Source organism: Musa acuminata, chromosome BXJ3-4, assembly GCF_036884655.1.
Source record: "Musa acuminata AAA Group cultivar baxijiao chromosome BXJ3-4, Cavendish_Baxijiao_AAA, whole genome shotgun sequence".
In the NCBI taxonomy this organism is placed as follows: Eukaryota; Viridiplantae; Streptophyta; class Magnoliopsida; order Zingiberales; family Musaceae; genus Musa; species Musa acuminata.
In genome coordinates this window covers 3,379,971-3,401,894 of record NC_088352.1, presented here as the reverse complement: position 1 = coordinate 3,401,894, position 21,924 = coordinate 3,379,971, and the positions used below count along the sequence as shown (strand labels likewise).

Genomic DNA, 21,924 nt, shown 5'->3' with positions numbered 1-21,924 from the left:
GAACACATCAAAGAATTGATTTCACAACAAATATTAAAGAAAAAATAAAGATGAATCATTGTTTATTACCAACAAAAATCTAAATAAAACAATGACATTTGTTGCTATTTTAGCAAATGGAGAACAATCCATTCCATTGAGCATCCCTTTGTCCACCAATTTGGGGCCCACTGTAACGGGCCAGTGAACAAAGCCCACCGGCCCACTTACTCCTTTACCAAGGTTATTCTCGTCACCGAAAACCCTAGGGTTCCAAGTTTGCTTTACCAAGTGGTCTCTGCGGTGCCGTCCCGCGAGCTCTTCCAAGATGTCGAAGCGAGGTAACCTCTCCGTCTCCACCACTACTGCTAGATCCATCAATGGACCCTTCGCGATCCAGAATCTGTGGCGGTGTGAGATGTTTGATTGGGATTTGTTGTACCGGGATTTGCAGGACGTGGAGGGACGGCGGGGAACAAGTTCCGGATGTCGCTGGCTCTGCCGGTGGCGGCGACGGTGAACTGCGCCGATAACACGGGGGCGAAGAACCTCTACATCATCTCCGTCAAGGGGATCAAGGGCCGCCTCAACCGCCTGCCCTCGGCCTGCGTCGGAGACATGGTCATGGCCACCGTCAAGAAGGGGAAGCCTGATCTCCGGAAGAAGGTCATGCCCGCTGTCATCGTCCGCCAGCGCAAGCCCTGGCGCCGAAAGGACGGCGTCTATATGTACTTCGAAGGTGCGTTAGTTGCTTTCGGTTTGCAATCTGTGACCCTTTCAATGCTCTTGGCCTATTGCACATATTAACTTGTCTGATAATATGGTGAATTGAGAATGCCTTTTGATGATTACATGTAGTAGGATGGATGGTATTGAGCTATTTCCATCGAACATCTCTTTTAGTATATAGGAACTCTTGTCTCTTGTTATGGATCGATCTAGAAATTTGAGATCATAGAAGCATAGTTCAGCTAGAGGTGCTAAGCACATCTCATTGTTGGTTTACTTGAAAAGTTTAGTTCAATCTTATGATTCATTCTCAATTAAGTTTGATCATTACCCGTAAAATTGGCAATAATGCAAAATTTTGGGTCTTTAATTGGTCGAAAATTCATCTTATGTTGGAGAATAAGAATTCTCTGATCGTGTTCCGAAGGAACTGGCTGGTTTTTCTTATGGCACTTCAGATGGTTGACAACTAAAAATGCACAGAAGTGCTCTTGAGCAAAGAGGGTCAATCTTATTCTGGTACTTGGATTTGAAATAAATTATCAAGTTTTCAAGTCTTAATGCTCTAGAATTTTGAGATACTTGTCTAAACCGCAATTGCGTAGGTTCATGTAAATGAGCCTCCAAGTGACATCTGTTCAAGTTGATATTGGAATTCCTTTGTGATGGATGACTAAAGTAGACTTCATCAGTAGGTGTCTGGTGCTCTCAAGGTTCTTTCTTGTATCTGCTGATGACACTCTCCCTTGCAAGTCTTTAGAAATCCTGGTTTCAATTCCTTGAATGCTTCTCTTATCTTTGAGTCTGCAATGTTTGATCATTGTGATGTTGTTTATGTATATATCATATGCTTAAGTCCTAAGTCATTTGGGATATTGTTGGTTTGGTTTTGCCAAAGTCATTTTCTATAATTGTTATAATAGAGTTGTCAAAAGCGCTAGGTGCTGTAAAGCTCCAAGGTCCCTTATTGCTTGTGGCACTCACTCGAGTAAATCATGTCACATGTTCTCTCCCTCAGAAGAAGAGGGAGAGGGAAACCAAGAGACAAGAGGTCAGCCGTGGCAGATTTCATTTGGAGGGGAGGGGCAGGGAGACCATGATGGAAGAGAGGGACTAGGAGAAATACAGTGGACGAAGAGAGGAGATGCGGTGGCCGTGGAAAGTCAATAGTAGGGTAGAGCATAAATTTTAGGGATGGATGGGTGGGAGAATTAATTGGATCGTGTAGGGGGATTAGGTTTAGATTGGGTCAGAATTGGATTTGGAGAGGACGGGAAGAGGGGGAAATTAGGTTTGGATTGGTTAGAGGAGTTTGGATCGCTTGGCTTAACCGAGATGAGCACCTAGAATGTCCAGTGCTTCAACTACAGTGCTTGTCTCTGCGGCACCAAGTTGAGGCATCTCACCTAGGGCCCATCGAGGAACTCATGCTTTGTCTCACTCGATCGCCTAGGCGAGCGTGAAACACCTATTAACGTCGCTGGGTGATAATGATTTTGCATTTATTGTAATCCCTGTTCTCTACAATAGACCATTTCATCTCAAAATCGAATTGTTACTAAATAAGTTTGGCAATTGACATTATCTTGCTTGAATTTTCTTAATATTCTACTGAGGTAGCAGTAACCTGAGGGATTTTTGTAGTTGTTTTATATGCGATCCTGCTTAGTTTTGCACACTTCAAGGTATCTTATGCTTCTACTCTTTGGATGATACAGATAATGCTGGAGTCATTGTTAATCCGAAGGGAGAAATGAAAGGTATGTATCATATTGTGGGTAATCTTTTCACTTCAAAAGTTAAAACATGAGAAATCTAAGTACATAATTAAAAATAAGCCTCGTGTATTCTTAAATCTTTTTTGTGAAAATCTATAAGCGGTAATGTTATAAAAAAACCGATATATGGTTAGTCAAACTGCGATATCAATTTAATCTAAAGTGTTTTCAGGATCTCGCTCACATATGATCTTTGTTTTGAGTATTGGAACATAAACACTTTGTTAATCGTCTTGACTATTACAGGATCTGCTATCACGGGACCCATCGGGAAGGAATGTGCCGATCTGTGGCCAAGAATTGCTAGTGCAGCAAATGCTATCGTGTAACGACTTAATGGTGCTTGAGATGAGCAACAGATGTTGTTTTAGATTGCATCATATTTGTTCCAGAAATAGTTTGGTACACATATCGAATGGTTTGGTTATTAGTTGGCCGATGTCAACGAGAATTTCTTCAGACCCATTTTAAATTATGAACCATCCTCTTCTATTATTCATTGCAAGTGAAACCAATTCACCCGAATTATACTCTTGAAATGATCTTGTGATGGGTATTGGATGCTTTCATAGGCAAGATAACATTTTGTTTTGTAGAATTCTACAGTGTTATTTTTCATAGTTTATCCAACTATATTCTAATTCTAGACTTAAGATTGATTTGATTGCACATCCTATTGCTTTTATCTTTATTCATTATCCAAGATGGATGCAGGTTGAGATGCTCTATTATCTTCAAATTATAGTCAATTTAGCACTCAAGTTATCAACGCGGTTCGTGAAACATGCACGTTTCCACAAGTATATACGATAATTGAATCAAACTTAGATGGGTTCGAGTCTGGTCTGAGTCAATTCAACCAAAATATAATCTGATACAGGCCTTGGTATTAAACGAAGGTTGCATCCAAAATATACTCTGACCCGATCCGTTTACAGGTCAAGAAAAAAGTGATCGCATATAGTATATGATTTGTGAAGCGTTGAACGGTGTCGGAGCAAAATGACCTTTCCACCTTCTCCACCATGTAAAGGAAGGAACGGCGCTCCGAACGTTCCCGAAGTTCTTGTTCCCCCTTCCTGCCCATCGATATATCTTCTGTCGTCGCTTGATCTCGTAAGCCCGAACTCGAGCGAAGAAGGAAACGGTACCTTTTGTTTCTCCCTCTGCTCGATCGAAAATTTTCATATTAGATTATCTATTGGGGTGTTTCGTTCGGTCTTGCTCTTGTTAGATCCGCTTCTGATCCTCCTATCTCAATTATATCATTGGATCATGTGATAATTGATTTTTTTTTCGCTTAATAATTATCTGTTCATAGATTGGTACACATTTGGTTAGAGGATTTGTCCTATGCCTAGATTTCTTGCTCTTGCTTATGTTTGTGCCTTGAAATGAGGAGCAAAAGGGAAAGCAAAAGAGATGCCCAAGAGGAAATATGATGATGTTGCATATAGATTTTTTTCTTTTTTTAGAATTGTATTTGGAGACAGAACCAGGCTTGGATCCATGCTTTTGACAATGAGAGAGATTTGCTTATCCAGATTATTTATGTGATTTTTATGTGACTTTTAAAGGATAGTCAGTAAATGCATCAATTGTAAATGTAAGGCGATGCCTTTGGGCATGTCAAGAGATGGATTGAAATAGCTTGTTGGGCGAATTAGCAGCGGAAAACTCTTTTTCTGACAATAATAGTTGTAGATTTTGGCACTTTGTGTTTAGACACTGATAGATTAAAAAATGTTAAATTTGTTTACCAAATCATATTGGAATGTGAGTTTCATGGAACTAAATACTAAATTTGTTTGATTTTTTCAAAAGAAACCTCCTTAACCAAGAATCTGAAGTGTCAAAGAATGATTACATTAAGAACTAATGTTATTTTATGTATTGCAACGAGTTAAAAAACAGTGAATTGAGATTATCAACTTCAAGGTTACTTTCCATGAGTGTGAAACGGGCAATGCCTGAGAGTGTGTATCACACTAGTTCAAACACATAAGATGGTGGTACAGAAAATTCCTTGCCAATGCAGAAACTATTTATTATTATTTTTTAACAACGTGAGTCAGACAGTAGGCAGTATATGTGTTGGTTGAGATGGAAAACTTTTTCTGTGTTGACATCTTTGGGGGTGTCAAATTCGTGGATGTACCTGTGTTAAGGTAACGTGAGGTTGAAATAGAAAAGTCACAGATTCAGTAACAACTTTAATTTTTTGTTGTTGTTTTTAAGTTTCCATGTCTCTGGAATCTTGATTAGTTAAAGCAAACTTGAAGTGTAATATGTACAGTACTCATAGTGTTGTGATAAAATGATATTTGACTCTTTAATAAAATCTTTGGATGGAGAAACAATTGATGTGAACACTTGAATGTCTTGTAAGGGTTACATGGTCGTACAACATGATGATCCTATAGTTAGAGGCGAAGAGGTATAAATTACTGAAGGGGAACTTCAGTTTACAAGTAGCAAGAACACAATTTTCGTGACAAAAGAAACATTGGTAGCTTCTTTTACCATAACAACTAGCACTGAACTTTATCATGGTGATAAGCTCTTTTATTTTTCAGATTCATCCTCGTGGGAGATGGCTAAGTTTCTCCATATTGGATCTTTGAATCTTGTTTAATGAACAAGTTGTTCTTTTGTTGCTGGTAATCACCATAATATTTAATGTTATCCTGCTGTGGCAGGTTTATCATTCTAGTTTTGTTGATGAAGAAGGGATAACGAAAGCCTGCGGTTGCCCCCTTCTTCCATTGAAAACTCATATTAAGGGTCCGGCTCCTGTCTCAGATCAAGGTTGGCTCATGTCCCTTCGTTGTTTGTAATATCTGAATTTTGTTCCGTGAGTTTTCACTCATTTGACATTTACATCTTTCCAGACAAAATCAACATTGTTGATGAGGCAATAACTTTCTTTCGAGCGAATGTCTTCTTTAAAATTTTCGACATAAAGAGCCCAGCTGACAAGATCCTTATCTACTTGACATTCTCCAATCATTGTGGCTCTGAAACGGCCTGAGGGTTGCAGAAATCTTGCTGCGGGGACCAAAGCTATCATTAATTTGGGTTAAAACAAAGCTATCATTATTTCGTTTCATCATCTGATACTACATAGCAATTGGCTTAAAACAACTAACTCGAGTTCTTTTTTTATCTAAATACATAAATGTGCATATGGAACGTTCTTAACTATATTATTTAACATCAACATCAATTTGTGGAACTGCAGAGCTATTCAGGAACTATTCGAAGCAGATAAGAGAGGAGACAAGTGGAAGGCTGCCTAACTGTGCTTAACGGCCTAATGGCACCCCTAACAAGTGGTGGCTAGCTTTCCAAAGATGAAGTTAATGAATATAGTTGTTCTCTAGTGTTTCGGCTTCGAATGCAATTTGTGAATGTAGCATGTGAACTGTAAAGCCATTAACCTGCTTTTCAGCCTCCCACAATTCGAATGGGGACTACACACTTGATGGTATCTGAATTGTTGAGTGAACAAGCAGTATAGTACTGGAATAAGAACGCTGGAATAAGCAAACAAGTCTTGTAAAAGAGGTCCTTAATGTCTTTGGTGTTAGTCTGAATTGGTCTTTGTTTGATCATTCTTTCTATTTCCATTTTGTCCAAATTGTCTCAGATCAACTAGAAAAGGATGACTCTTGATGATATTGACAAGATATTGCGTGTCCAAGGACAACCGAGACTTCTACACCTCAGCCTTGTGTCCTTCTCATTGATTTGATATAGGTGCGTATTATGTTGACGTGTTTGCTTTCTCTAATTGGGTTGACTGTTTGCTTTCTCTCGTTGGTCTTCGTTTGATCATTCTTATGCCTTGTATCCTTCTCATTGATTTAAAATAGGTGCGTATTATGTTGACGTGTTTGCTTTCTCTAATTGGGTTGACTGTTTGCTTTCTCTCGTTGGTCTTTGTTCGATCATTCTTAAGCCTTGTATCCTTCTCGTTGATTTGAAATAGGTACGTATTATGTTGATGTGTTTGCTTTCTCCCATTGGGTTGACTTTTTTTTTTAAATTTTGACTTGTGATATAGGATGATCGGCTACGTGGCCTTATTCTTCATGACCAAAGCATACGACAGTCTTCATGCTCAGTTTATGCGCAGGTATATATATATATATACGCAGAATCTTGCCCCACATGAGTTGCCAATGGGGCCCGATCCTATCACCAATCACGAGGGTTGCATATTTTGTGGGTGGCAAGAAAATAACTACGTCGGGCTTGTACCAGTTAACCAGTTCCGGCGGGACACGGCACGCCCATTCCTCCGCTCGCTCTCTCCTTAAAGCCACACCGTGGCATCCCAGCGAGCCGTGTAATCCGAAGAGGATGGTGGAAACCCGTTTCTTGTTCCCCTCTTTTCGTCACCGACACGAGAACTGTGAGGAACAGTTTTTCTCTTTCTGCCCTTTCCCCTTCAGCAACATCGATCGCCTTCAAGAACCCTAATCGACCCCGTTCCCTCTTCCTTCCGATCGTAATTCGATCTACAAATAGCTTCGTCTTGGTCTCAGATCTCGTTCCCCTCTGCCAATTTAGGTTTCGATCCGCTTCCTTACCGAGATCTAGGATTTCTTATGCACCACCTCTTCCGTCCCGCAACCCACCCGATCCCTAACCTATGTCGAAGAGCGACGATGACGCCGGCGTCGAGATCCGCGACGTCTGGGCCGACAACCTCGAAGCCGAGTTCGCCGTGATCCGCGAGGTCGTCGACGACTTCCCTTTCGTTGCCATGGACACCGAGTTTCCGGGCGTCGCCATCCGCCCCCTTGGCGACTTCAAGACCGTAGCCGACAGCAACTACCACATCCTCCGCGCCAACGTCGACCTCCTCCACCTCATCCAGCTCGGCCTCACCTTCTCCGACGCCGAAGGTAACCTCCCGGCCACCGCCACCGGCGGCCGCCCCATCGTGTGGCAGTTCAACTTCAGGGAGTTCGACGTTGACCGTGACATCAGCAACCCCGACTCCATCGACCTCCTCAGGAAGTCCGACATCGATTTCAAGAGGAATCGGGAGCACGGGGTGGATGCCAACCGGTTCGCCGAGCTCTTCATGGCGTCCGGCGTTGTCCTCAATGATTCCGTCCGCTGGGTGACCTTCCACTGTGCTTACGACTTCGGGTACCTCCTAAAAATCCTAACTTGCCGTAGGCTTCCTGAGACCCGAGAGAGGTTCTCGGAGCTCATCAGGACGTTCTTCCCGGTCATGTACGACATCAAGCACCTGATGAGGTTCTCAAACAGCCTCCACGGGGGGCTAAACAAGGTAGCCGAGCAGTTGGAGGTCGACAGGGTGGGGACTTGCCACCAGGCTGGGTCAGATAGCTTGCTTACTGCTCGGGCGTTTAGGAAGCTGATGGAGAAGCACTTTGATGGATCAATAGACAGATATGCTGGGGTTATGTATGGTCTCGATATCGAATGACGATCGAAGTCTCTAATGAATCTGACAAAGGAAAAAATAAATAACTCTGTTTGGTATGCGTTTGTGTTTTCTTCCCTATCCTTTTTAGCTCTATATATCGTCATCATCATCCTATGGCTTCATAAAATAAAATGGATATATATATATATATATATATATATATATATATATATATATATATATATATATATGAAGTTGCTAAAATCAGATAAGTGTCAACATGTGATTATATAACATCTCAATTTGTTTTACATACAAAGTGAGTAAGAGTAATATTAGTTTATAAAAATAATATATTCGATTGAGGTATAACGAGCTATACTAAGTCTTATCATTAAACTTAATTATGCTTAACTCATATGAGTCAGATCATACTCGATTAGATGAGTTTGATCGTACCTTACAATATAGACTCATTGCTATATGACTACATGAGTTGAGTTGGATTATATGTGACTACATGAGCTAGATCATGTCAAGTTACATAGATTAGATCGTATCTTATTAGGATTAAATTATGTATTAAAAATATAATCTTTATTTTATCATGATGCACACATAAAAATGAAATGTTTAAAATTCACTATGTAAAATTCATATGAAGTAAATCAATTAATAATTAAATTGATTAGCAAATGACAGTCGTCGACACTGGCGACGACCTCACCCGGGTCCAATGCAAGCCTTGCTCCCTCCTGCTACAGCCAACAGGACGCCTCTTCAACACCTCCGCCTCGCCTTCGTACCACAGCATCACCTGCAACTCCACCACCGGCTACTCCCTGCTTCAGGCGGCCACCGGGAAGGCCGGCGTCTGTGGCGCCGACCGGTCGACCTGCAACTACGCCCTCAGCTGCAGAGATGGCTCCTACACTCACGGCGTGCTGGGCCGCGAGAGGATCGACATCGGTGGGACGAGCATCGGGGGCTTCATCTTCGGCTGCGGCCTCCGGAACCTTCGGTCTCATGGGGCTCGGCAGGACTCAGCTCTCTCTGGTCTCCCAAACCACCTCTCAATTCGGCCGATTCTTCTCCTACTGCCTCCCCACAAGAATCCTCAACTCATCAAGATCCTGCTCTCTACAAGAACTCCACGCCGGTCTCGGACACTCGAATGGTATCATATCTCGGCAAGCGCCATTCTACTTTCTCAACCGCACCGGCGCGAGCATCGGCGGTGTGCCACTCGATGCCGCCGGTTTCTCCAACGGCAGAACCCTCATCGATTCGGGCACGGTGATCACCAGACGCTGAAGGCCGAGTTCGTGAGGCAGTTCTCAGGCTATCCGCCGGCGCCGAGCTTCTCAATCTTGGATACCTGCTTCAACCTGTCGGCATACGAGGAGGTGAAGGTTCCCCAAGGTGAGGTTTGGATTCGAGGGCGGCGCGGAGATTAACGTGGACGTCACCGGCATCTTCTACTTGGTGAAGAAGGACGCTTCTCAGGTTTGTTTGGCGATCGCTAGTCTTCAGTTCGACGGCCAAGTCGGCATCATCGGGAACTATCAGCAGAAGAATCAGAGAGTGGTGTATGAAGATACTGTGGCGTCCAGAATAGGCTGTGCTGAAGAGGCTTATAGTTGATCTCTGGATTGTTGATGACATGAAAAGCTCATGAGTGGGACACATTTGAATTAGTTCCAGTCGTGTGTGCATTGACATTGAGAAAGGAGACTATTGTGACTGCTGTTCTAATGTAATCTGGGATTGTAAGTACCTTGGTATTGTTCCGTGGATGAAGCTCTTCTTCTGCATGGCAAAGCCATTCTCCCCTCCCATGTCTTCCATGTTGCGAAGCCTTCCAATTACACAAAGATTTTAGGAAAACAAAATTACAAAAATAGATGGAGCAAACCATTAATTTTGAGTTTTCGATTTGTGAAAAAAAATTATAATACCTGGCATCCACATCTCGAGTTTGATGGTCACTGAACTCAGAATTCCAGGTACAATTATGGATAACAATAATCGTACAATTTTGTGGTGTGTTGATTAGAACATCAAACAAGGAAAAGGTTTTACCACATTAAAGATGATAACGGGTTCCATTATACTGTAACATATATGGAAGTCGCACCAACTGCGATGCATTGATAGGTGGGACATCTTTACGGTGTTTTTCTATAGAAGCAATCTCCTTAAAAGCATCTCCAGAAGACGATGGTCTCTTCATCAGGTTATGTAGATCTCTACTTGTTCTCTGATGTTGATACCTCGGCGTTACAGGCAGGACATACCTACAGGAGAAAATACATTGGTGAGATTTCAATTATCTTTTGTTAGGAAAAATAGTACAAGCATCATTGTATCAATAGAATACCAGACCAAGAGCCAAGAGTATAGTAATAAAATTGGTGAGATCTCACTCATCCTTTTGTAAAAAAAAAAAAAATAGTACGAGCAACATTGTATCAATCGAATACCAGAAAAAGAGCTAAGAGTACAATAATATAACTGCCACAGACCACAGAGGCGACCCTCCCATCATAAGCAATGGTAGGTGGTAGGTCTTGTGGCACAAACTACAAGCTATCCCAACTTTAAATGAAAGTATACTATTGAACTATCCACACTAGAAGTTCAAATGAAGATATATAGCATTATCTAACAACTCTTGAATCAAGCGGCTACCTTGGTACTAATATTACTCCATCTATATACATGGTCTAGTATATTAAAGCCAACAAAAACACTAAGAAGTTCAAGCCAGCACCAAAATGGAAAAAAAAGTTACCAAAACTGATCCCCCACAATGTTAGGCAGATTGAGTGTGACAAATACATTCATGCCCTTTCTTTACTCAAGATCTTCATCCTCTTTAAAAAACTACTTGGAATCTATCCACGAATAGGAAATAAAATTTCGTCCAATGCTCCATCTTTACTGTAACCTGTACTGGCTCTAATGTGTAGTTAATTCATGCTTCTGTTAATTAAAATAACTCTGAAGATCCAAGAATGATACTAGATTTAAAACTAAACAAAACGCAGAAAAGAGAAAGGGGGAAGCTCCTCATAAATTGAGAAAGATACGAATTCATAACTCACTAAATATTAAGTCTGAACTAAGCCGTAGCCAAGTTCATGGACCCAAAAGAGGGCCACCATGTACACAAAATGCAATAAAACTAGGCTGACGATTTAATGGAACAAAAAAGAGCAGGGGAAAAGAGCATGCAAGACAAGTTTAAGGAAAACAATGATCCAACATAATGTAGTGGTGTAAACTCAAAAATGAAAAGCATCAAGCTGACTCTGGCAGTATATTACGGTACATAGTGCAGATCAACAATCACAGTGAAAAAAAAAGCTGTAAAATGGAACTCCAATTTTAAATGTTGTTTATATAACATGGCATTTGTTCAGAAATGACTTTTCTGTGTTAAGAGTATCAGTTTCAAGAGACTTTTTGTTTCAGAATAACCAAAACAATAGTCTGTTTGAAATTAATTGGTTATAGAAAAGTTGTTCATAAAACTTCTCTCCTCAATTTCTTTACTGTCAAACATCAAAATAATGATTGATCATCCAAATGTTGTAGCTTGTAACCTACAGTTGTTTCCAAGATGTATTGTTCTGACAAAACCTACAGTTATGCCAATTCCTTATTGTTGTGGTGCTTGCCTGTTTCAGTCATCATAAGTCTCTACCAAGGCTAAAACTCAGTAATGTTTTATCCTAAATTACTTGTCTCTATAAAAATTTAACAAAACCAAAACCAATCAAAAGCCTAAATTATTTATGATATTTATGATATGAGTAGTCAAACATCTCATTGAAGAAATTGATTATTCCATATATTACAGGTAATTAAAATTATGATTGCCAAATTGATTATTAAACAACAACAAACTCATAAGTCCCAACTATTTTGGATCAACTACATTGATCTTTTACGAAAAAAATCATATGTTTAGTTAAGTTCAAAATACTTAAATCTTTATGTATAATTTCTATTAAAGTCTTTTTAGGTCTCTTCTACCTCTCCTTATACCATTAACATTAATCATTTTATCTCTTCTAACTACAGCATCGGGATATCTCTTAAGCACATGTCCATATCGTATTAAACGATTTTCTCTTATCTTATCCACCATCAAAGCGATACGTATTTCTTTTCCTATCTTTTATAAGAACTCCACACATTCATTTCAACATTCTCATCTTGACAATATAAATTTTTTGTATATGTTGCTTCTTAACTACCCAACACTCAAATTTATAAACCATTATTAGTCTCACAATTGCCTTATAATTTTTTTTTTAATCTTAAAGGTATCCAATGATCACACAAGACTCCTGATGCCTATCGCCATTTTAACAATTCCGTTTTTACTCTATGAATAATATTTTCATCGATCTCTACATTTTATTAAATAATTGATGTAAGATACATAAAACTTTTACTAAAAGAGATTTCTTGTGCATCCAACTTAACTATATTCTCTTTTCTATTCATAGAATCACTAAAATTATATTTTATATATTCAGTTTTAGTTCTACTTAATTTAAAACATTTAGTTTCTAAGGCTTGTCTCTATATATCAACTTTATAATTAATTCCACTTAGGCTTTCATTAACTACGACAATATCATTAATAAAGAACATACACTAAAGAGGTCTATCATCTAAGTAACTAATAAGTTCATATAGTATCAATGTAATAAGGTAGAAATTTATTGCAGATCCTTAATATAATTCTATGCTAATAGGAAACTCACTAGATACACTCCCTATAATTATAAAACTAACAGCTACATTATCATATATATCTTTAATAACATCAATATAATTAGTGGATACTTTTTTTTTTTCTAAAATCATCTATAATAAATCTCTAGAAACTCTATCATAGGCTTTCTCTAAGTCAACAAAAACTATATGCAAATCTTTCGTTTTCTCCCTATACTTTTTCATTAATTATCTTAATAAATAAATAGCCTGTATGGTTGATCTTCGAAGCATAAAATCAAATTGATTTTCAAAGATATTTGTTTCAAGCCTTATCCTACTTTCGATAACTCTTTTCCAAAGTTTTATAGCATGACTCATGATTTTATTTCCTCTATAATTTAAACAATTTTGTATATCACCCATATTTTTGTAAATTAGCACTAAAAATTGATTATTAAACTAGACCCAAATTTGATGAGATGAGCAAAATGAGAAATTGGAAAAGGATTAAACAAAACCTAAGCTAGAATATGGTAAAGGCAGTAACTAAACTAAAGAATGTCGAAATTTAAGAGAAGGCTTGTCAGGCTCTATCTAAAATAATATTTAAAGAAGCTAGTTAGATGTCTTGTTCCAAGAAGACTTCAGATTTTGGCAGAGCAAGAAATGTAACAATATATGAAATATAATATTTGAAAACATCATTCCTTGAACTTATTGCAAAATATGAGTCTAAACGTTATATAAGGTACAATACGGTGTACACATCAGCAATGAACTCATTTGTAACTAATAGAAATTTTACAAATTGTCAAGGATTCTGTAACCATACATAGCCTATTAGAAGAATCCTGTATTGTTAGAAAAATTATGCTCCCAATAATAAACAGCTAAGTGGAACCAATCTAAGAACAAAACTATACATTCTAATGAACCTATATGTCTATTTATAGCTAGATACAAAACTAATTACCAAAATTGAATCTCAGACATCAGAAACTTCAAATTTCCTCCAGAATATGACCAATTATTATCAAATAATCCAGGCTCAAATAAAAACACATGGTACATAAGAAAGTGACCACCCTGGTTTTGTTATTTATGCATATTCTAATGCAAGCCTGATTCATCAGTAAATAACTTCAAACATTGCTGAACACACAACAAAGCCCTATCATTTTTCTAGAGTGTTACCTTGTTTATTTGTAGCCACTTGTTTATGCATTCAAAGTGATATCTGTGCTTGCAAGAAAGCAGCATCAAGGAATCACCATCCTCATACTCCAGCCGGCATATGACACATCTGTGGTTTTCATTCAATTGTTGCATAGACAAATTTCAAGTCTTATATAAATGAATAATGCTAGAAGCCTGAGAGATATGTATGCATACTGTTCAGCATTGCTGTCTTGGACATTGTTTGCCTTGTAACTTACTAAAGGCAAAGCGGATATTGTGTCAACCGAAAGGCCTCTATTTTCAGTTCCAACTACCTCGCCTAGTGCAATTAGTTCCTGAAGAAGAAGAAAAATCAAAGTTCAACTTAAATGAAGTTTTATAAGAGGGGCAAAGTTTTTGGAGGAAAAAGATCTCTTGCCTCATATGAGTATTCATCTGGATCAACCTCTTGCCAGGCATCCTGAGATAGAATATGTAATATGTAAGACAATTTCATAAGTCTGTTATTAAATTACAAGCATCTTTCCGCTAAAAAAACAAAATTTGATTAAATCATTTCTTTCGTTTCTTATAAAAATCTAATTTGAATTAGAGTTTGGCAGTTTATGTTGTACAATGATAAATTTTGATGAGAAAATAAAAAATTCAAGTAATTAGTGTGGTAAGTATAAACATCCGTAATTGTGGTTTGTGAAACAGGGCAAAAACATATGATTTCACATCCATCCTTACATATTGAGCACAAAAAATACGCATGTCACAGGTATGTTTTTCTTTGCGCCACATCTCTTATCAAAAGCCAGTTAAAAACATTCAATTAAGATTTACTGATGGAGTGTGATGGGCATAAAACTTGAGTTTTAGTCAGCTTGAATTATATCCAGAAGCAGCTGTTGCAGCTCACAATGTTCAAACACCAAAATCGCAGGATCCAACCTCATAAATTTTATTCAATTTTACAGACCAAGCAATCAAAGACAACCAAAGTTCAAATCAAATGTTTAAAGTAATTAAACACAATTTCTCATGGCGAACCAACTCAAGGGGTCACGGTTTCTCTTATAAAGAAGCTAGACGTCTAAAATTTAGCAATTTATTAGCAATTTAAATGAAAAACATCTAACAGAAATACAACTATACATAGAAAGCATTGCAAAACAGTGAGAAATAGTAGAATGAATTAAAACAAAGATTGCTTAAGTATCCAAAAAAAGATGAGGTAGAAACAAAATAATGGGGAAAACTACAAGGCATGTTTGTTATTCAAACGACAGAATATGGAAGTCTAATTTGCACTTCAGAATCAAGTTAATGAATTTATGAGAGTGATGAAACAGTGGTATAGGAAAAATTGACATCTCACTTGAGAGTTATCGCCATAATCATCATGATCATCTGACACCCCTGAAAAGAAACAAAGTAACAGTCAATTCAAGATCCAATATACCGAAATCCAACAGATAGTAATGAGTCAAAGCAGCATTCTCTAACATTCATTCAATCCTGCGAGGGCCATCAACCGAACAGCCACCTCCTGCTCCTCAGAATCCTGCAGCGCCATTGTGAATGCCTCATCGTCAACATCAGGATCATTAGCATCGAAAGCATCATGGTCGTAATCGCTCCCCTCGATGTTCCCCGCGTCCTCCTCGATCACATGGTCCGGCTCGTCTCCCACGCCCTCCTCGACTTCCTCCTCCTCATAATCGTAGCTATCGGCGTCGGAGCTCTCGTAATCACTGCCGTCGACACCGTTCATCCTCAGCAATGCGTAGGCCCTCTCCTGCACCCAACCGCCAACATCAAAAGAACGCCTAAACCCTCATTCCCGACCCCATAACACGATTCGAGCATAGAGGAGCAGGAGGAGGAGGAGGAGGAGGTCCAGTGATGAGGTGCCTGTTCTTGAAGCGCGCGGGCAAGAGCTAGGTCAGCATCGACCTGGCTGAGGCTGGTGAAGGGCCTGCGGGCGGAAGGCGGCGGAAGCGGTGGCGACGTCGCCTCCCCGGATAGCGGTGCGTCCCCGGCGAGCGGTGGAGGAGTCGGAATCGGGTTAGGGTTCCCTTCGTCCGTGTCGTGTTTACCTCCGGCCATTATGACGCCGCCGAAGAAACGAAGGGAGAGCGGAGAGAGACTAAATAAGAGGCGTGTCGTGAGACGCGGTTCAGCTGCGGTGGAAGTCATTATAAAATTTTATTATGTAAATACTTTTCCACTCGTTTAACTGTACTTGTCTCGATTACCCACATTTTGATTGGTAGTATGAAGGGTTGCACCGTAAGTTTCACGAAGCACGTAGTTGAAGAGACAGGTAAATATATGGGTAATACGAACTTGGAGGTGTCATGTATAAAAAAAATTAATTATCTTTCATGAAGATTTAATAAATAGATAATTTCCACGTATCTCAGAGAATACATAAGCAGAATTAAATTATATAATTATATGATTAATAAATAATATATATATATATATATATATATAATATTAATAAAAATACTAACTAACAAAAATCTTGCCATCATCATAAGGTCCTGACTCAAATAATATGAACTAACTTTTCTCTTAAAAAGGCAGTAATCCAAACCCATATATAGAGCACAACTAAGTTGATGTCGTAATTACCAATCAATCAAACAATGTTGTATGAATATATGTAGATATGAAATAATAAGTTTACATGTCCATAGCTTACTTAAATTTATGTCTTCTCGTGACGGGCTGGGCCGGATTGGATCGAATTTATCCGTTAAGTGATGCGATCAGTTCAGAGTGTGGGTCGGATAAGATCCCAAGATCCGACCCGTTTACCTCTCGTCCTATAGATCCGGTATGCTGATCCGTTTCTCTCGTCCTCGCGGCGTTCGATTCCCCTCTTTCTGCCCCTGTTCTTCTATCCTTCGACGGGATGCCGCTGGAACCCTAGATTCAGATCTGAAGGCCAGGTCACTTCTCCCTCTTCCGCGTTCGTTCTTGATCTCTATTCATCTTTTGGCGTCCGTCATGAGTGTTCTCTTGAATGTGTCGTTTTTGCGTGTGGATCTGGCGGCCGCAGTTAGATCTCATGTTATATCGCGTGGGTCGATGCATACTGGTAATTAGTTTATGTGGGAAATATCATGACTAGATCCAAAATTTCGTCTCTTTGTTAGATCTGCTACCATTCTCGATTGCGATATGTAAAATCAGTAAATTGGCTTGTTGTCAGCTTGTAAAGAAGTGAAAATATGGGATGTGAAATGAAAGTTCAGATGTTCCCTGTGTGATCTTTCTCATTTTTCTGATGTACATGTTTTTCCAAGATTTCATTCTGCGTTTATAATGGTTTAACATCATGTTACTTTTTTCGTTTGACAGACAGTGTTAATCGGACTAGTTCTAGTTTGGCTGGAGTTCAGACTCGTACAAAATGGTATGTACTTTAGTCTTGCTCTTGAATTTTCTTTTTAGATCTTATGATCTATTGATGCAAGGTAACGCTTGTGTTGTTCTGTCTTTGTTGTGCTACCATGTATTTAAGCAACATCTGGAATATAATTTTATTACATGGATTTATTTTTGCAACTTGATCTTAACCATTAGCTGGTAAAACATTTCAAACCACTTTTTGGACTGCTTACTTCAATAACAAAAATGATCTTTTGAATCAACTAGATTTGATTTACTTCAATAACATATCATCTTTGATTTGTTATACTGCCTAGATTGAGTCAATTTCAACCAAGCTACCCTGACTCAGCAAAATTCTCCATTGATGTTTTTTTGTTGTTGCAATTATTCATCGATCCAGGAATGATGTACATGTTCTGGTTGAGAGGAACTGGGCATTGAAACACTGGCTTATAATAAATATCTAAAATAATGATGATATTAGCGTAATTACTTGAGCCTTGTTGATCTCTTGTCTGTCCTCTTCTATCTTTCTTTATGATGTCAGAAAATGTTTGATGATGTTGATCATAAATACTTATTGTTTAATCTCCTTCCATTAAATTATTTGTTTCTGTGGCTCATCTGATGGCCAGGACTGCATGAGGAGGACTGGTTCCGTAAATTTATGCTTTTCTAGAGAATTTGATTTTGGATTATGTGTTTAAAGTTGTTACATTAATCAGTGAAGTCACCGGGTGCTCACCTAGGCGCCCGAGTGAGGTGAAGCTTAGGCTTGAGTGCCTGCCTATTGGGCTGGGCAGGTGTGACTTCACTCATGCGCGGCCTAGGTGCTTGATCGCCTAGTTCAACTCAGGCCAAGTCAAGCCTGAGTCGAACTAAACAATCCTATTTGGTTCAAAAGAACCAGTTAATCTATCAAGTCTGAGTCGACGGCGGCGAAGTTCGATTGAAACCACACACTAGATGTGCCCTAACGCAGAAGACCCTTTTCCCACTTTGTTTATGCACAGTGGCGGAGTTCCTCCCATCGGTGAACGACGGTAGCAGCAGCAGCGGCGATGTTTTCCTCCAGCAGCAACGGCAGTGTCCGAGGGCAGCGTCTTCCTCTGACGACATATTCTTCTGACGGTAGCATCGGCGACTTCTTCCCCTCCCTCTCGGAATATCTCTCTCTTTCTCCTCCTCCCTCCTCCCTCCTCCCTCCTACCTCTACCCTGTTCACCGCAGCCCTCCTATGTTCACCACAACCACTTCCCTCTTCCCTCTTCCCTGTTCGTCGGTCCCTTCTTTCCCGTTCACCGCAGCTTCTTCTCTCTTCCCTGTTCATCGCTGTCTTCTTCCCCATTCACCGCTGCCTTCTTCCCCATTCACCGCAGCCCTCCTACATTCACTACAGCCTCTTACCTCTTCCCTCTTCCCTCTTCCTCCTTCATCGCTGCCTTCTTCCCCGTTCACTGCTGCCACTTCATTGCTGTTTGTCAATTTAAACTTAGAACAGCTGCCTGCTTTGCCGTTTGTCTATGTTTGTGATAACAGCAGTTTCTTGCTATAGAGAATCAGTAGTAAAATGTCGATTATTATTGCTATTGCTATAGTGATTAGTGCTACTTTTTAGTGTTTTGGATTGTCGCTGCAGCTTTGAAATCTTGAATCATGATTACAGTAGGTAGCATTTCAGATGAATTGTCAGTAAGAAACTCAGAAAATGGTCCTGCATGGAAGTATAATTATTTAAAGGACACAAGGATCCTAGTGTTGTTTCATGTATGTTTGGTGATAAGACAATAAAAGGTGCTATCTATCATGCAAAACAACATCAAGTCAGAAATTTTAAAAATGCATATGCATACAAAAATGTCTTACAGTAGTGAAACTTGAGTTAGAAGTATACATGAATGAAGAAAAAACCCAAAAGAATGAATCATATGGATATTTACCTGAGGATGATGAAGTTCAAGAATTTGATGATGTGGAAGAGGTAAATGCAAGGGGTAAGAGAGCATCAGTGATACATTAACCAAGGTTTGTTTCTTGTTTCTATGATTATTATCTGTCCATGCTCTTTGAACATGATTGCTTTTTCCTTGAACTTATAGCTCGGTTATTAGGATGACTTGACCACATTCTCATCATAGGACTTTAAAGTATTGTAGCAATGATGTAACATGTGCAGAAGTTTCGGTCAACTCTGCACTGTTTATGCATCTAAATAGCAGGTCAACATTGTAAATCTCATAGTAATTTGTTAAATATGGCGAAATTTTTAAGGAGATGTGGTTTATTTTAAAATGTAAAAGGTTCCTACTTTTTGTAGTTCTGCCAAGAGGAAGACCCAAGAACCAACTTTATAAGCCTTGCTTGGATTTGTGTGATTATTTGATTGTAATGATTTAAGGAATTTTTGGAAGTTGGAGCTGAATACTTAGGCTGGGCTGTGATTTGGTTATTAAATAAGTAGAAATATCATTTCCATATATACGAGTTTTACACTTGGATGGAGTGAATGAGTTTTTTCCCCCTTAGTTTTTGCAACTATTGTGATATTGTTGCTAAATAATGGTGTAGAAAAATACTTGCCTTGCTTTGGGTGTTTTGTATCAGAAAGGTTCTTACCTTAAGGACTTGTTATGAGAAATAAAGTGTAGTTTCTGAATCTGCACATACACTTACCATATCATATTGGAATGTGAGTTTCATGGAAGTAAATACTAAATTTGTTTGATTTTTTTAAAAGAAACTTCCTTAGCCAAGAATCTGAAGTGTCAAAGAATGATTACATTAAGAACTGATGTTATTTTATTTATTGCAATGAGTTAAAAAACAATGAATTGAGATTATCAACTTCAAGATTACTTTCCATGAGTGTGAAACGGGCAATGCTTGAGAGTGTATCTAGCTAGTTCAATCACATAAATTGGTGGTACAGAAAATTCCTTGCCAATGCAGAAACTATTTATTATTTTTTTAACAATGTGAGTCAGACAGTAGGCAGTATATGTGTTGGTTGAGATGGAAAACTTTTTCTGTGTTGACGTCTTCGGGGGTGTCAAACTTGTGGATGTACCTGTGTTAAGGTAACGTGAGGTTGAAATAGAAAAGTCATAGATTCACTAACAACTATGAAAGTTTTCTGTTGTTTTTAGGTTTCCATGTCCCTGGAAGCCTGATTAATTAAAGCAAACTGGAAGTGTAATATGTACAGTACTCATAGTGTTGTGATAAAATGATATTTGACTCTAATAAAATCATTTGGATGGAGATACAATTGATGTGAACACTTGAATGTGTTGTAAGGATTACACGGTCAGACAACATGATGATCCTACAGTTAGAGAAGAAGAGGTATAAAGTAGAAACTACTGATGGGGAACTTCAGTTTAGAAGTAGCAAGAACACAATTTTCGTGACAAAAGAAACATAGGTATCTTCTTTTACCATAACAACTAGCACTGAACTTTGTCATGGTGATAAGCTCTTTTATTTTTCAGATTCATCCTCATGGGAGATGGCTAAGTTTCTCCATTTTGGATCTTTGAATCTTGTTTAATGAACAAGTTGTTCTTTTGTTGCTAGTAATCACCATAATATTTAAGGTTATCCTACTGTGGCAGGTTTATCATTCAAGTTTTGTTGATGAAGAAGGTATAACGAAAGCCTGCGGTTGCCCCCTTCTTCCATTGAAAACTCATATTAAGGGTCCGGCTCCTGTCTCAGATCAAGGTTGGCTCATGTCCCTTAGTTGTTTGTAATATCTGAATTTTGTTCCAGACCAAATATCTAGTATGTGAGTTTTCACTCATTTGGTATTTACATCTTTCCAGACAAAATCGACATTGTTGATGAGGCAATAACTTTCTTTCGAGCAAATGTTTTCTTTAAAAATTTTGACATCAAGAGCCCAGCTGACAAGCTCCTTATCTACTTGACATTCTACATCAATGTGGCTCTGAAACGGCTGGAGGGTTGCAGAACTCTTGCTGTGGGGACCAAAGCTATCATTAATTTGGGCCTAGAGAAGGTTCCTGTGCCTGGAGAGCCAGGTTTTCCTTTTCCTGGTCTTTTTTCCGTTCCACGGTCTCAGGATGAAGCAGGTATTATTTCTTGTCAGCATCTGATACTAAATAGCAATTGGCTTAAAACAACTAACTTAGGCTCTTTTTTATCTAAATACATAAATGTGCATATGGAACTTGCTTAACCATATTATTTAACATCAAAATTAATTTGTGGAACTGCAGAACTATTCAGGAACTATTTGAAGCAGATAAGAGAGGAGACAAGTGGAAGGCTGCTTAACTGTGCTTATAGGCCTAATGGCACCCCTAACAAGTGGTGGCTAGCTTTCGCAAAGAGGAAGTTCATGAATATAGTTGTTCTCTAGTGTTTTGGCTTCAAATGGAATTTGTGAATGTAGCATGTGAACTGTAAAGCCATTAACCTGCTTTTGATCCTCCCACAATTCAACTGGGGACTCTGCAAACTTGATGATATCCAAATTGTTGAGTGAACAAGCAGAGTATAGTACTGGAATAAGAACGCTGTATGCAAACAAGTCTTGTAAAAGAGGTCCTTAATGTCTTTGTTTGGTCATTCTTTATATTTCCATTTTGTCCAAATTGTCTCAGATCAACTGGAAAAGGATGTCTCAATGAGCAAGACTCTTGTCGATATTGACAACATATGGAGTGTCCAACGACAACCGAGACTTCTACACCTCAGCCTAGG

The 21,924-nt window shown here is 38.9% G+C and overlaps 4 protein-coding genes and 1 pseudogene across 5 annotated transcripts; 4 read left to right on the top strand and 1 right to left on the bottom strand.

Annotated features, from left to right (window-relative positions):
- Window positions 1-237: 237 nt before the first annotated feature.
- LOC103980574 (large ribosomal subunit protein uL14x/uL14z/uL14y) lies at window positions 238-3,011 on the top strand. The gene is made up of 4 exons (XM_009397012.3): window positions 238-320; window positions 434-718; window positions 2,427-2,468; window positions 2,733-3,011. The coding sequence occupies exons 1-4, from the start codon at window positions 308-310 to the stop codon at window positions 2,813-2,815; spliced, it is 423 nt and encodes a 140-aa protein (XP_009395287.1). The 5' UTR covers window positions 238-307; the 3' UTR covers window positions 2,816-3,011.
- A 3,814-nt stretch (window positions 3,012-6,825) lies between these two features.
- Window positions 6,826-8,009, top strand: LOC103980569 (probable CCR4-associated factor 1 homolog 7). The gene has a single exon (XM_009397008.3). It carries the CDS (start codon window positions 7,144-7,146, stop codon window positions 7,951-7,953), a length of 810 nt encoding a protein of 269 aa, XP_009395283.2. The 5' UTR covers window positions 6,826-7,143; the 3' UTR covers window positions 7,954-8,009.
- Window positions 7,952-9,707, top strand: LOC135635620 (aspartyl protease family protein At5g10770-like; annotated as a pseudogene).
- A 141-nt stretch (window positions 9,708-9,848) lies between these two features.
- On the bottom strand, window positions 9,849-15,963 carry LOC135635621 (E3 ubiquitin ligase BIG BROTHER-related-like). The gene is made up of 7 exons (XM_065146824.1): window positions 15,706-15,963; window positions 15,298-15,589; window positions 15,170-15,210; window positions 14,225-14,266; window positions 14,020-14,141; window positions 13,822-13,930; window positions 9,849-10,190 (listed from the first exon to the last, which is right to left on the bottom strand). Exons 1-7 carry the CDS (start codon window positions 15,898-15,900, stop codon window positions 10,143-10,145), a joined length of 849 nt encoding a protein of 282 aa, XP_065002896.1. The 5' UTR covers window positions 15,901-15,963; the 3' UTR covers window positions 9,849-10,142.
- Window positions 15,964-16,639: 676 nt separating this feature from the next.
- On the top strand, window positions 16,640-21,789 carry LOC135581814 (actin-related protein 2/3 complex subunit 3-like). Of its 2 annotated transcripts, none has more exons than XM_065146826.1 (5): window positions 16,640-16,751; window positions 17,164-17,218; window positions 20,811-20,919; window positions 21,021-21,290; window positions 21,438-21,789. In XM_065146826.1, exons 2-5 carry the CDS (start codon window positions 17,216-17,218, stop codon window positions 21,578-21,580), a joined length of 525 nt encoding a protein of 174 aa, XP_065002898.1. In that variant the 5' UTR covers window positions 16,640-16,751; window positions 17,164-17,215; the 3' UTR covers window positions 21,581-21,789. The 2 variants fall into 2 exon arrangements, with proteins under 2 accessions (XP_065002898.1, XP_009395286.2); XM_009397011.3 differs by having other exon boundaries at window positions 16,676-16,771.
- Window positions 21,790-21,924: the final 135 nt, after the last annotated feature.

What these genes read in the sequence shown, in the direction of transcription:
- LOC103980574 (XM_009397012.3), top strand. An exon ending in CGTCTATATGTACTTCGAAG is followed by an intron (nt 719 to 2,426) that starts GTGCGTTAGTTG and finishes TGGATGATACAG; the next exon opens with ATAATGCTGGAGTCATTGTT. An exon ending in TCCGAAGGGAGAAATGAAAG is followed by an intron (nt 2,469 to 2,732) that starts GTATGTATCATA and finishes TGACTATTACAG; the next exon opens with GATCTGCTATCACGGGACCC.
- LOC103980569 (XM_009397008.3), top strand. Translation starts at nt 7,144, where the DNA reads ATGTCGAAGAGCGACGATGACGCCGGCGTCGAGATCCGCGACGTCTGG.
- LOC135635621 (XM_065146824.1), bottom strand. Translation starts at nt 15,900, where the DNA reads ATGGCCGGAGGTAAACACGACACGGACGAAGGGAACCCTAACCCGATT. An exon ending in CCTCGCAGGATTGAATGAAT is followed by an intron (nt 15,211 to 15,297) that starts GTTAGAGAATGC and finishes GTTTCTTTTCAG; the next exon opens with GGGTGTCAGATGATCATGAT. An exon ending in CAAGACAGCAATGCTGAACA is followed by an intron (nt 13,931 to 14,019) that starts GTATGCATACAT and finishes TGAAAACCACAG; the next exon opens with ATGTGTCATATGCCGGCTGG.
- LOC135581814 (XM_065146826.1), top strand. An exon ending in GGCTCCTGTCTCAGATCAAG is followed by an intron (nt 20,920 to 21,020) that starts GTTGGCTCATGT and finishes ACATCTTTCCAG; the next exon opens with ACAAAATCGACATTGTTGAT. An exon ending in ACGGTCTCAGGATGAAGCAG is followed by an intron (nt 21,291 to 21,437) that starts GTATTATTTCTT and finishes GTGGAACTGCAG; the next exon opens with AACTATTCAGGAACTATTTG.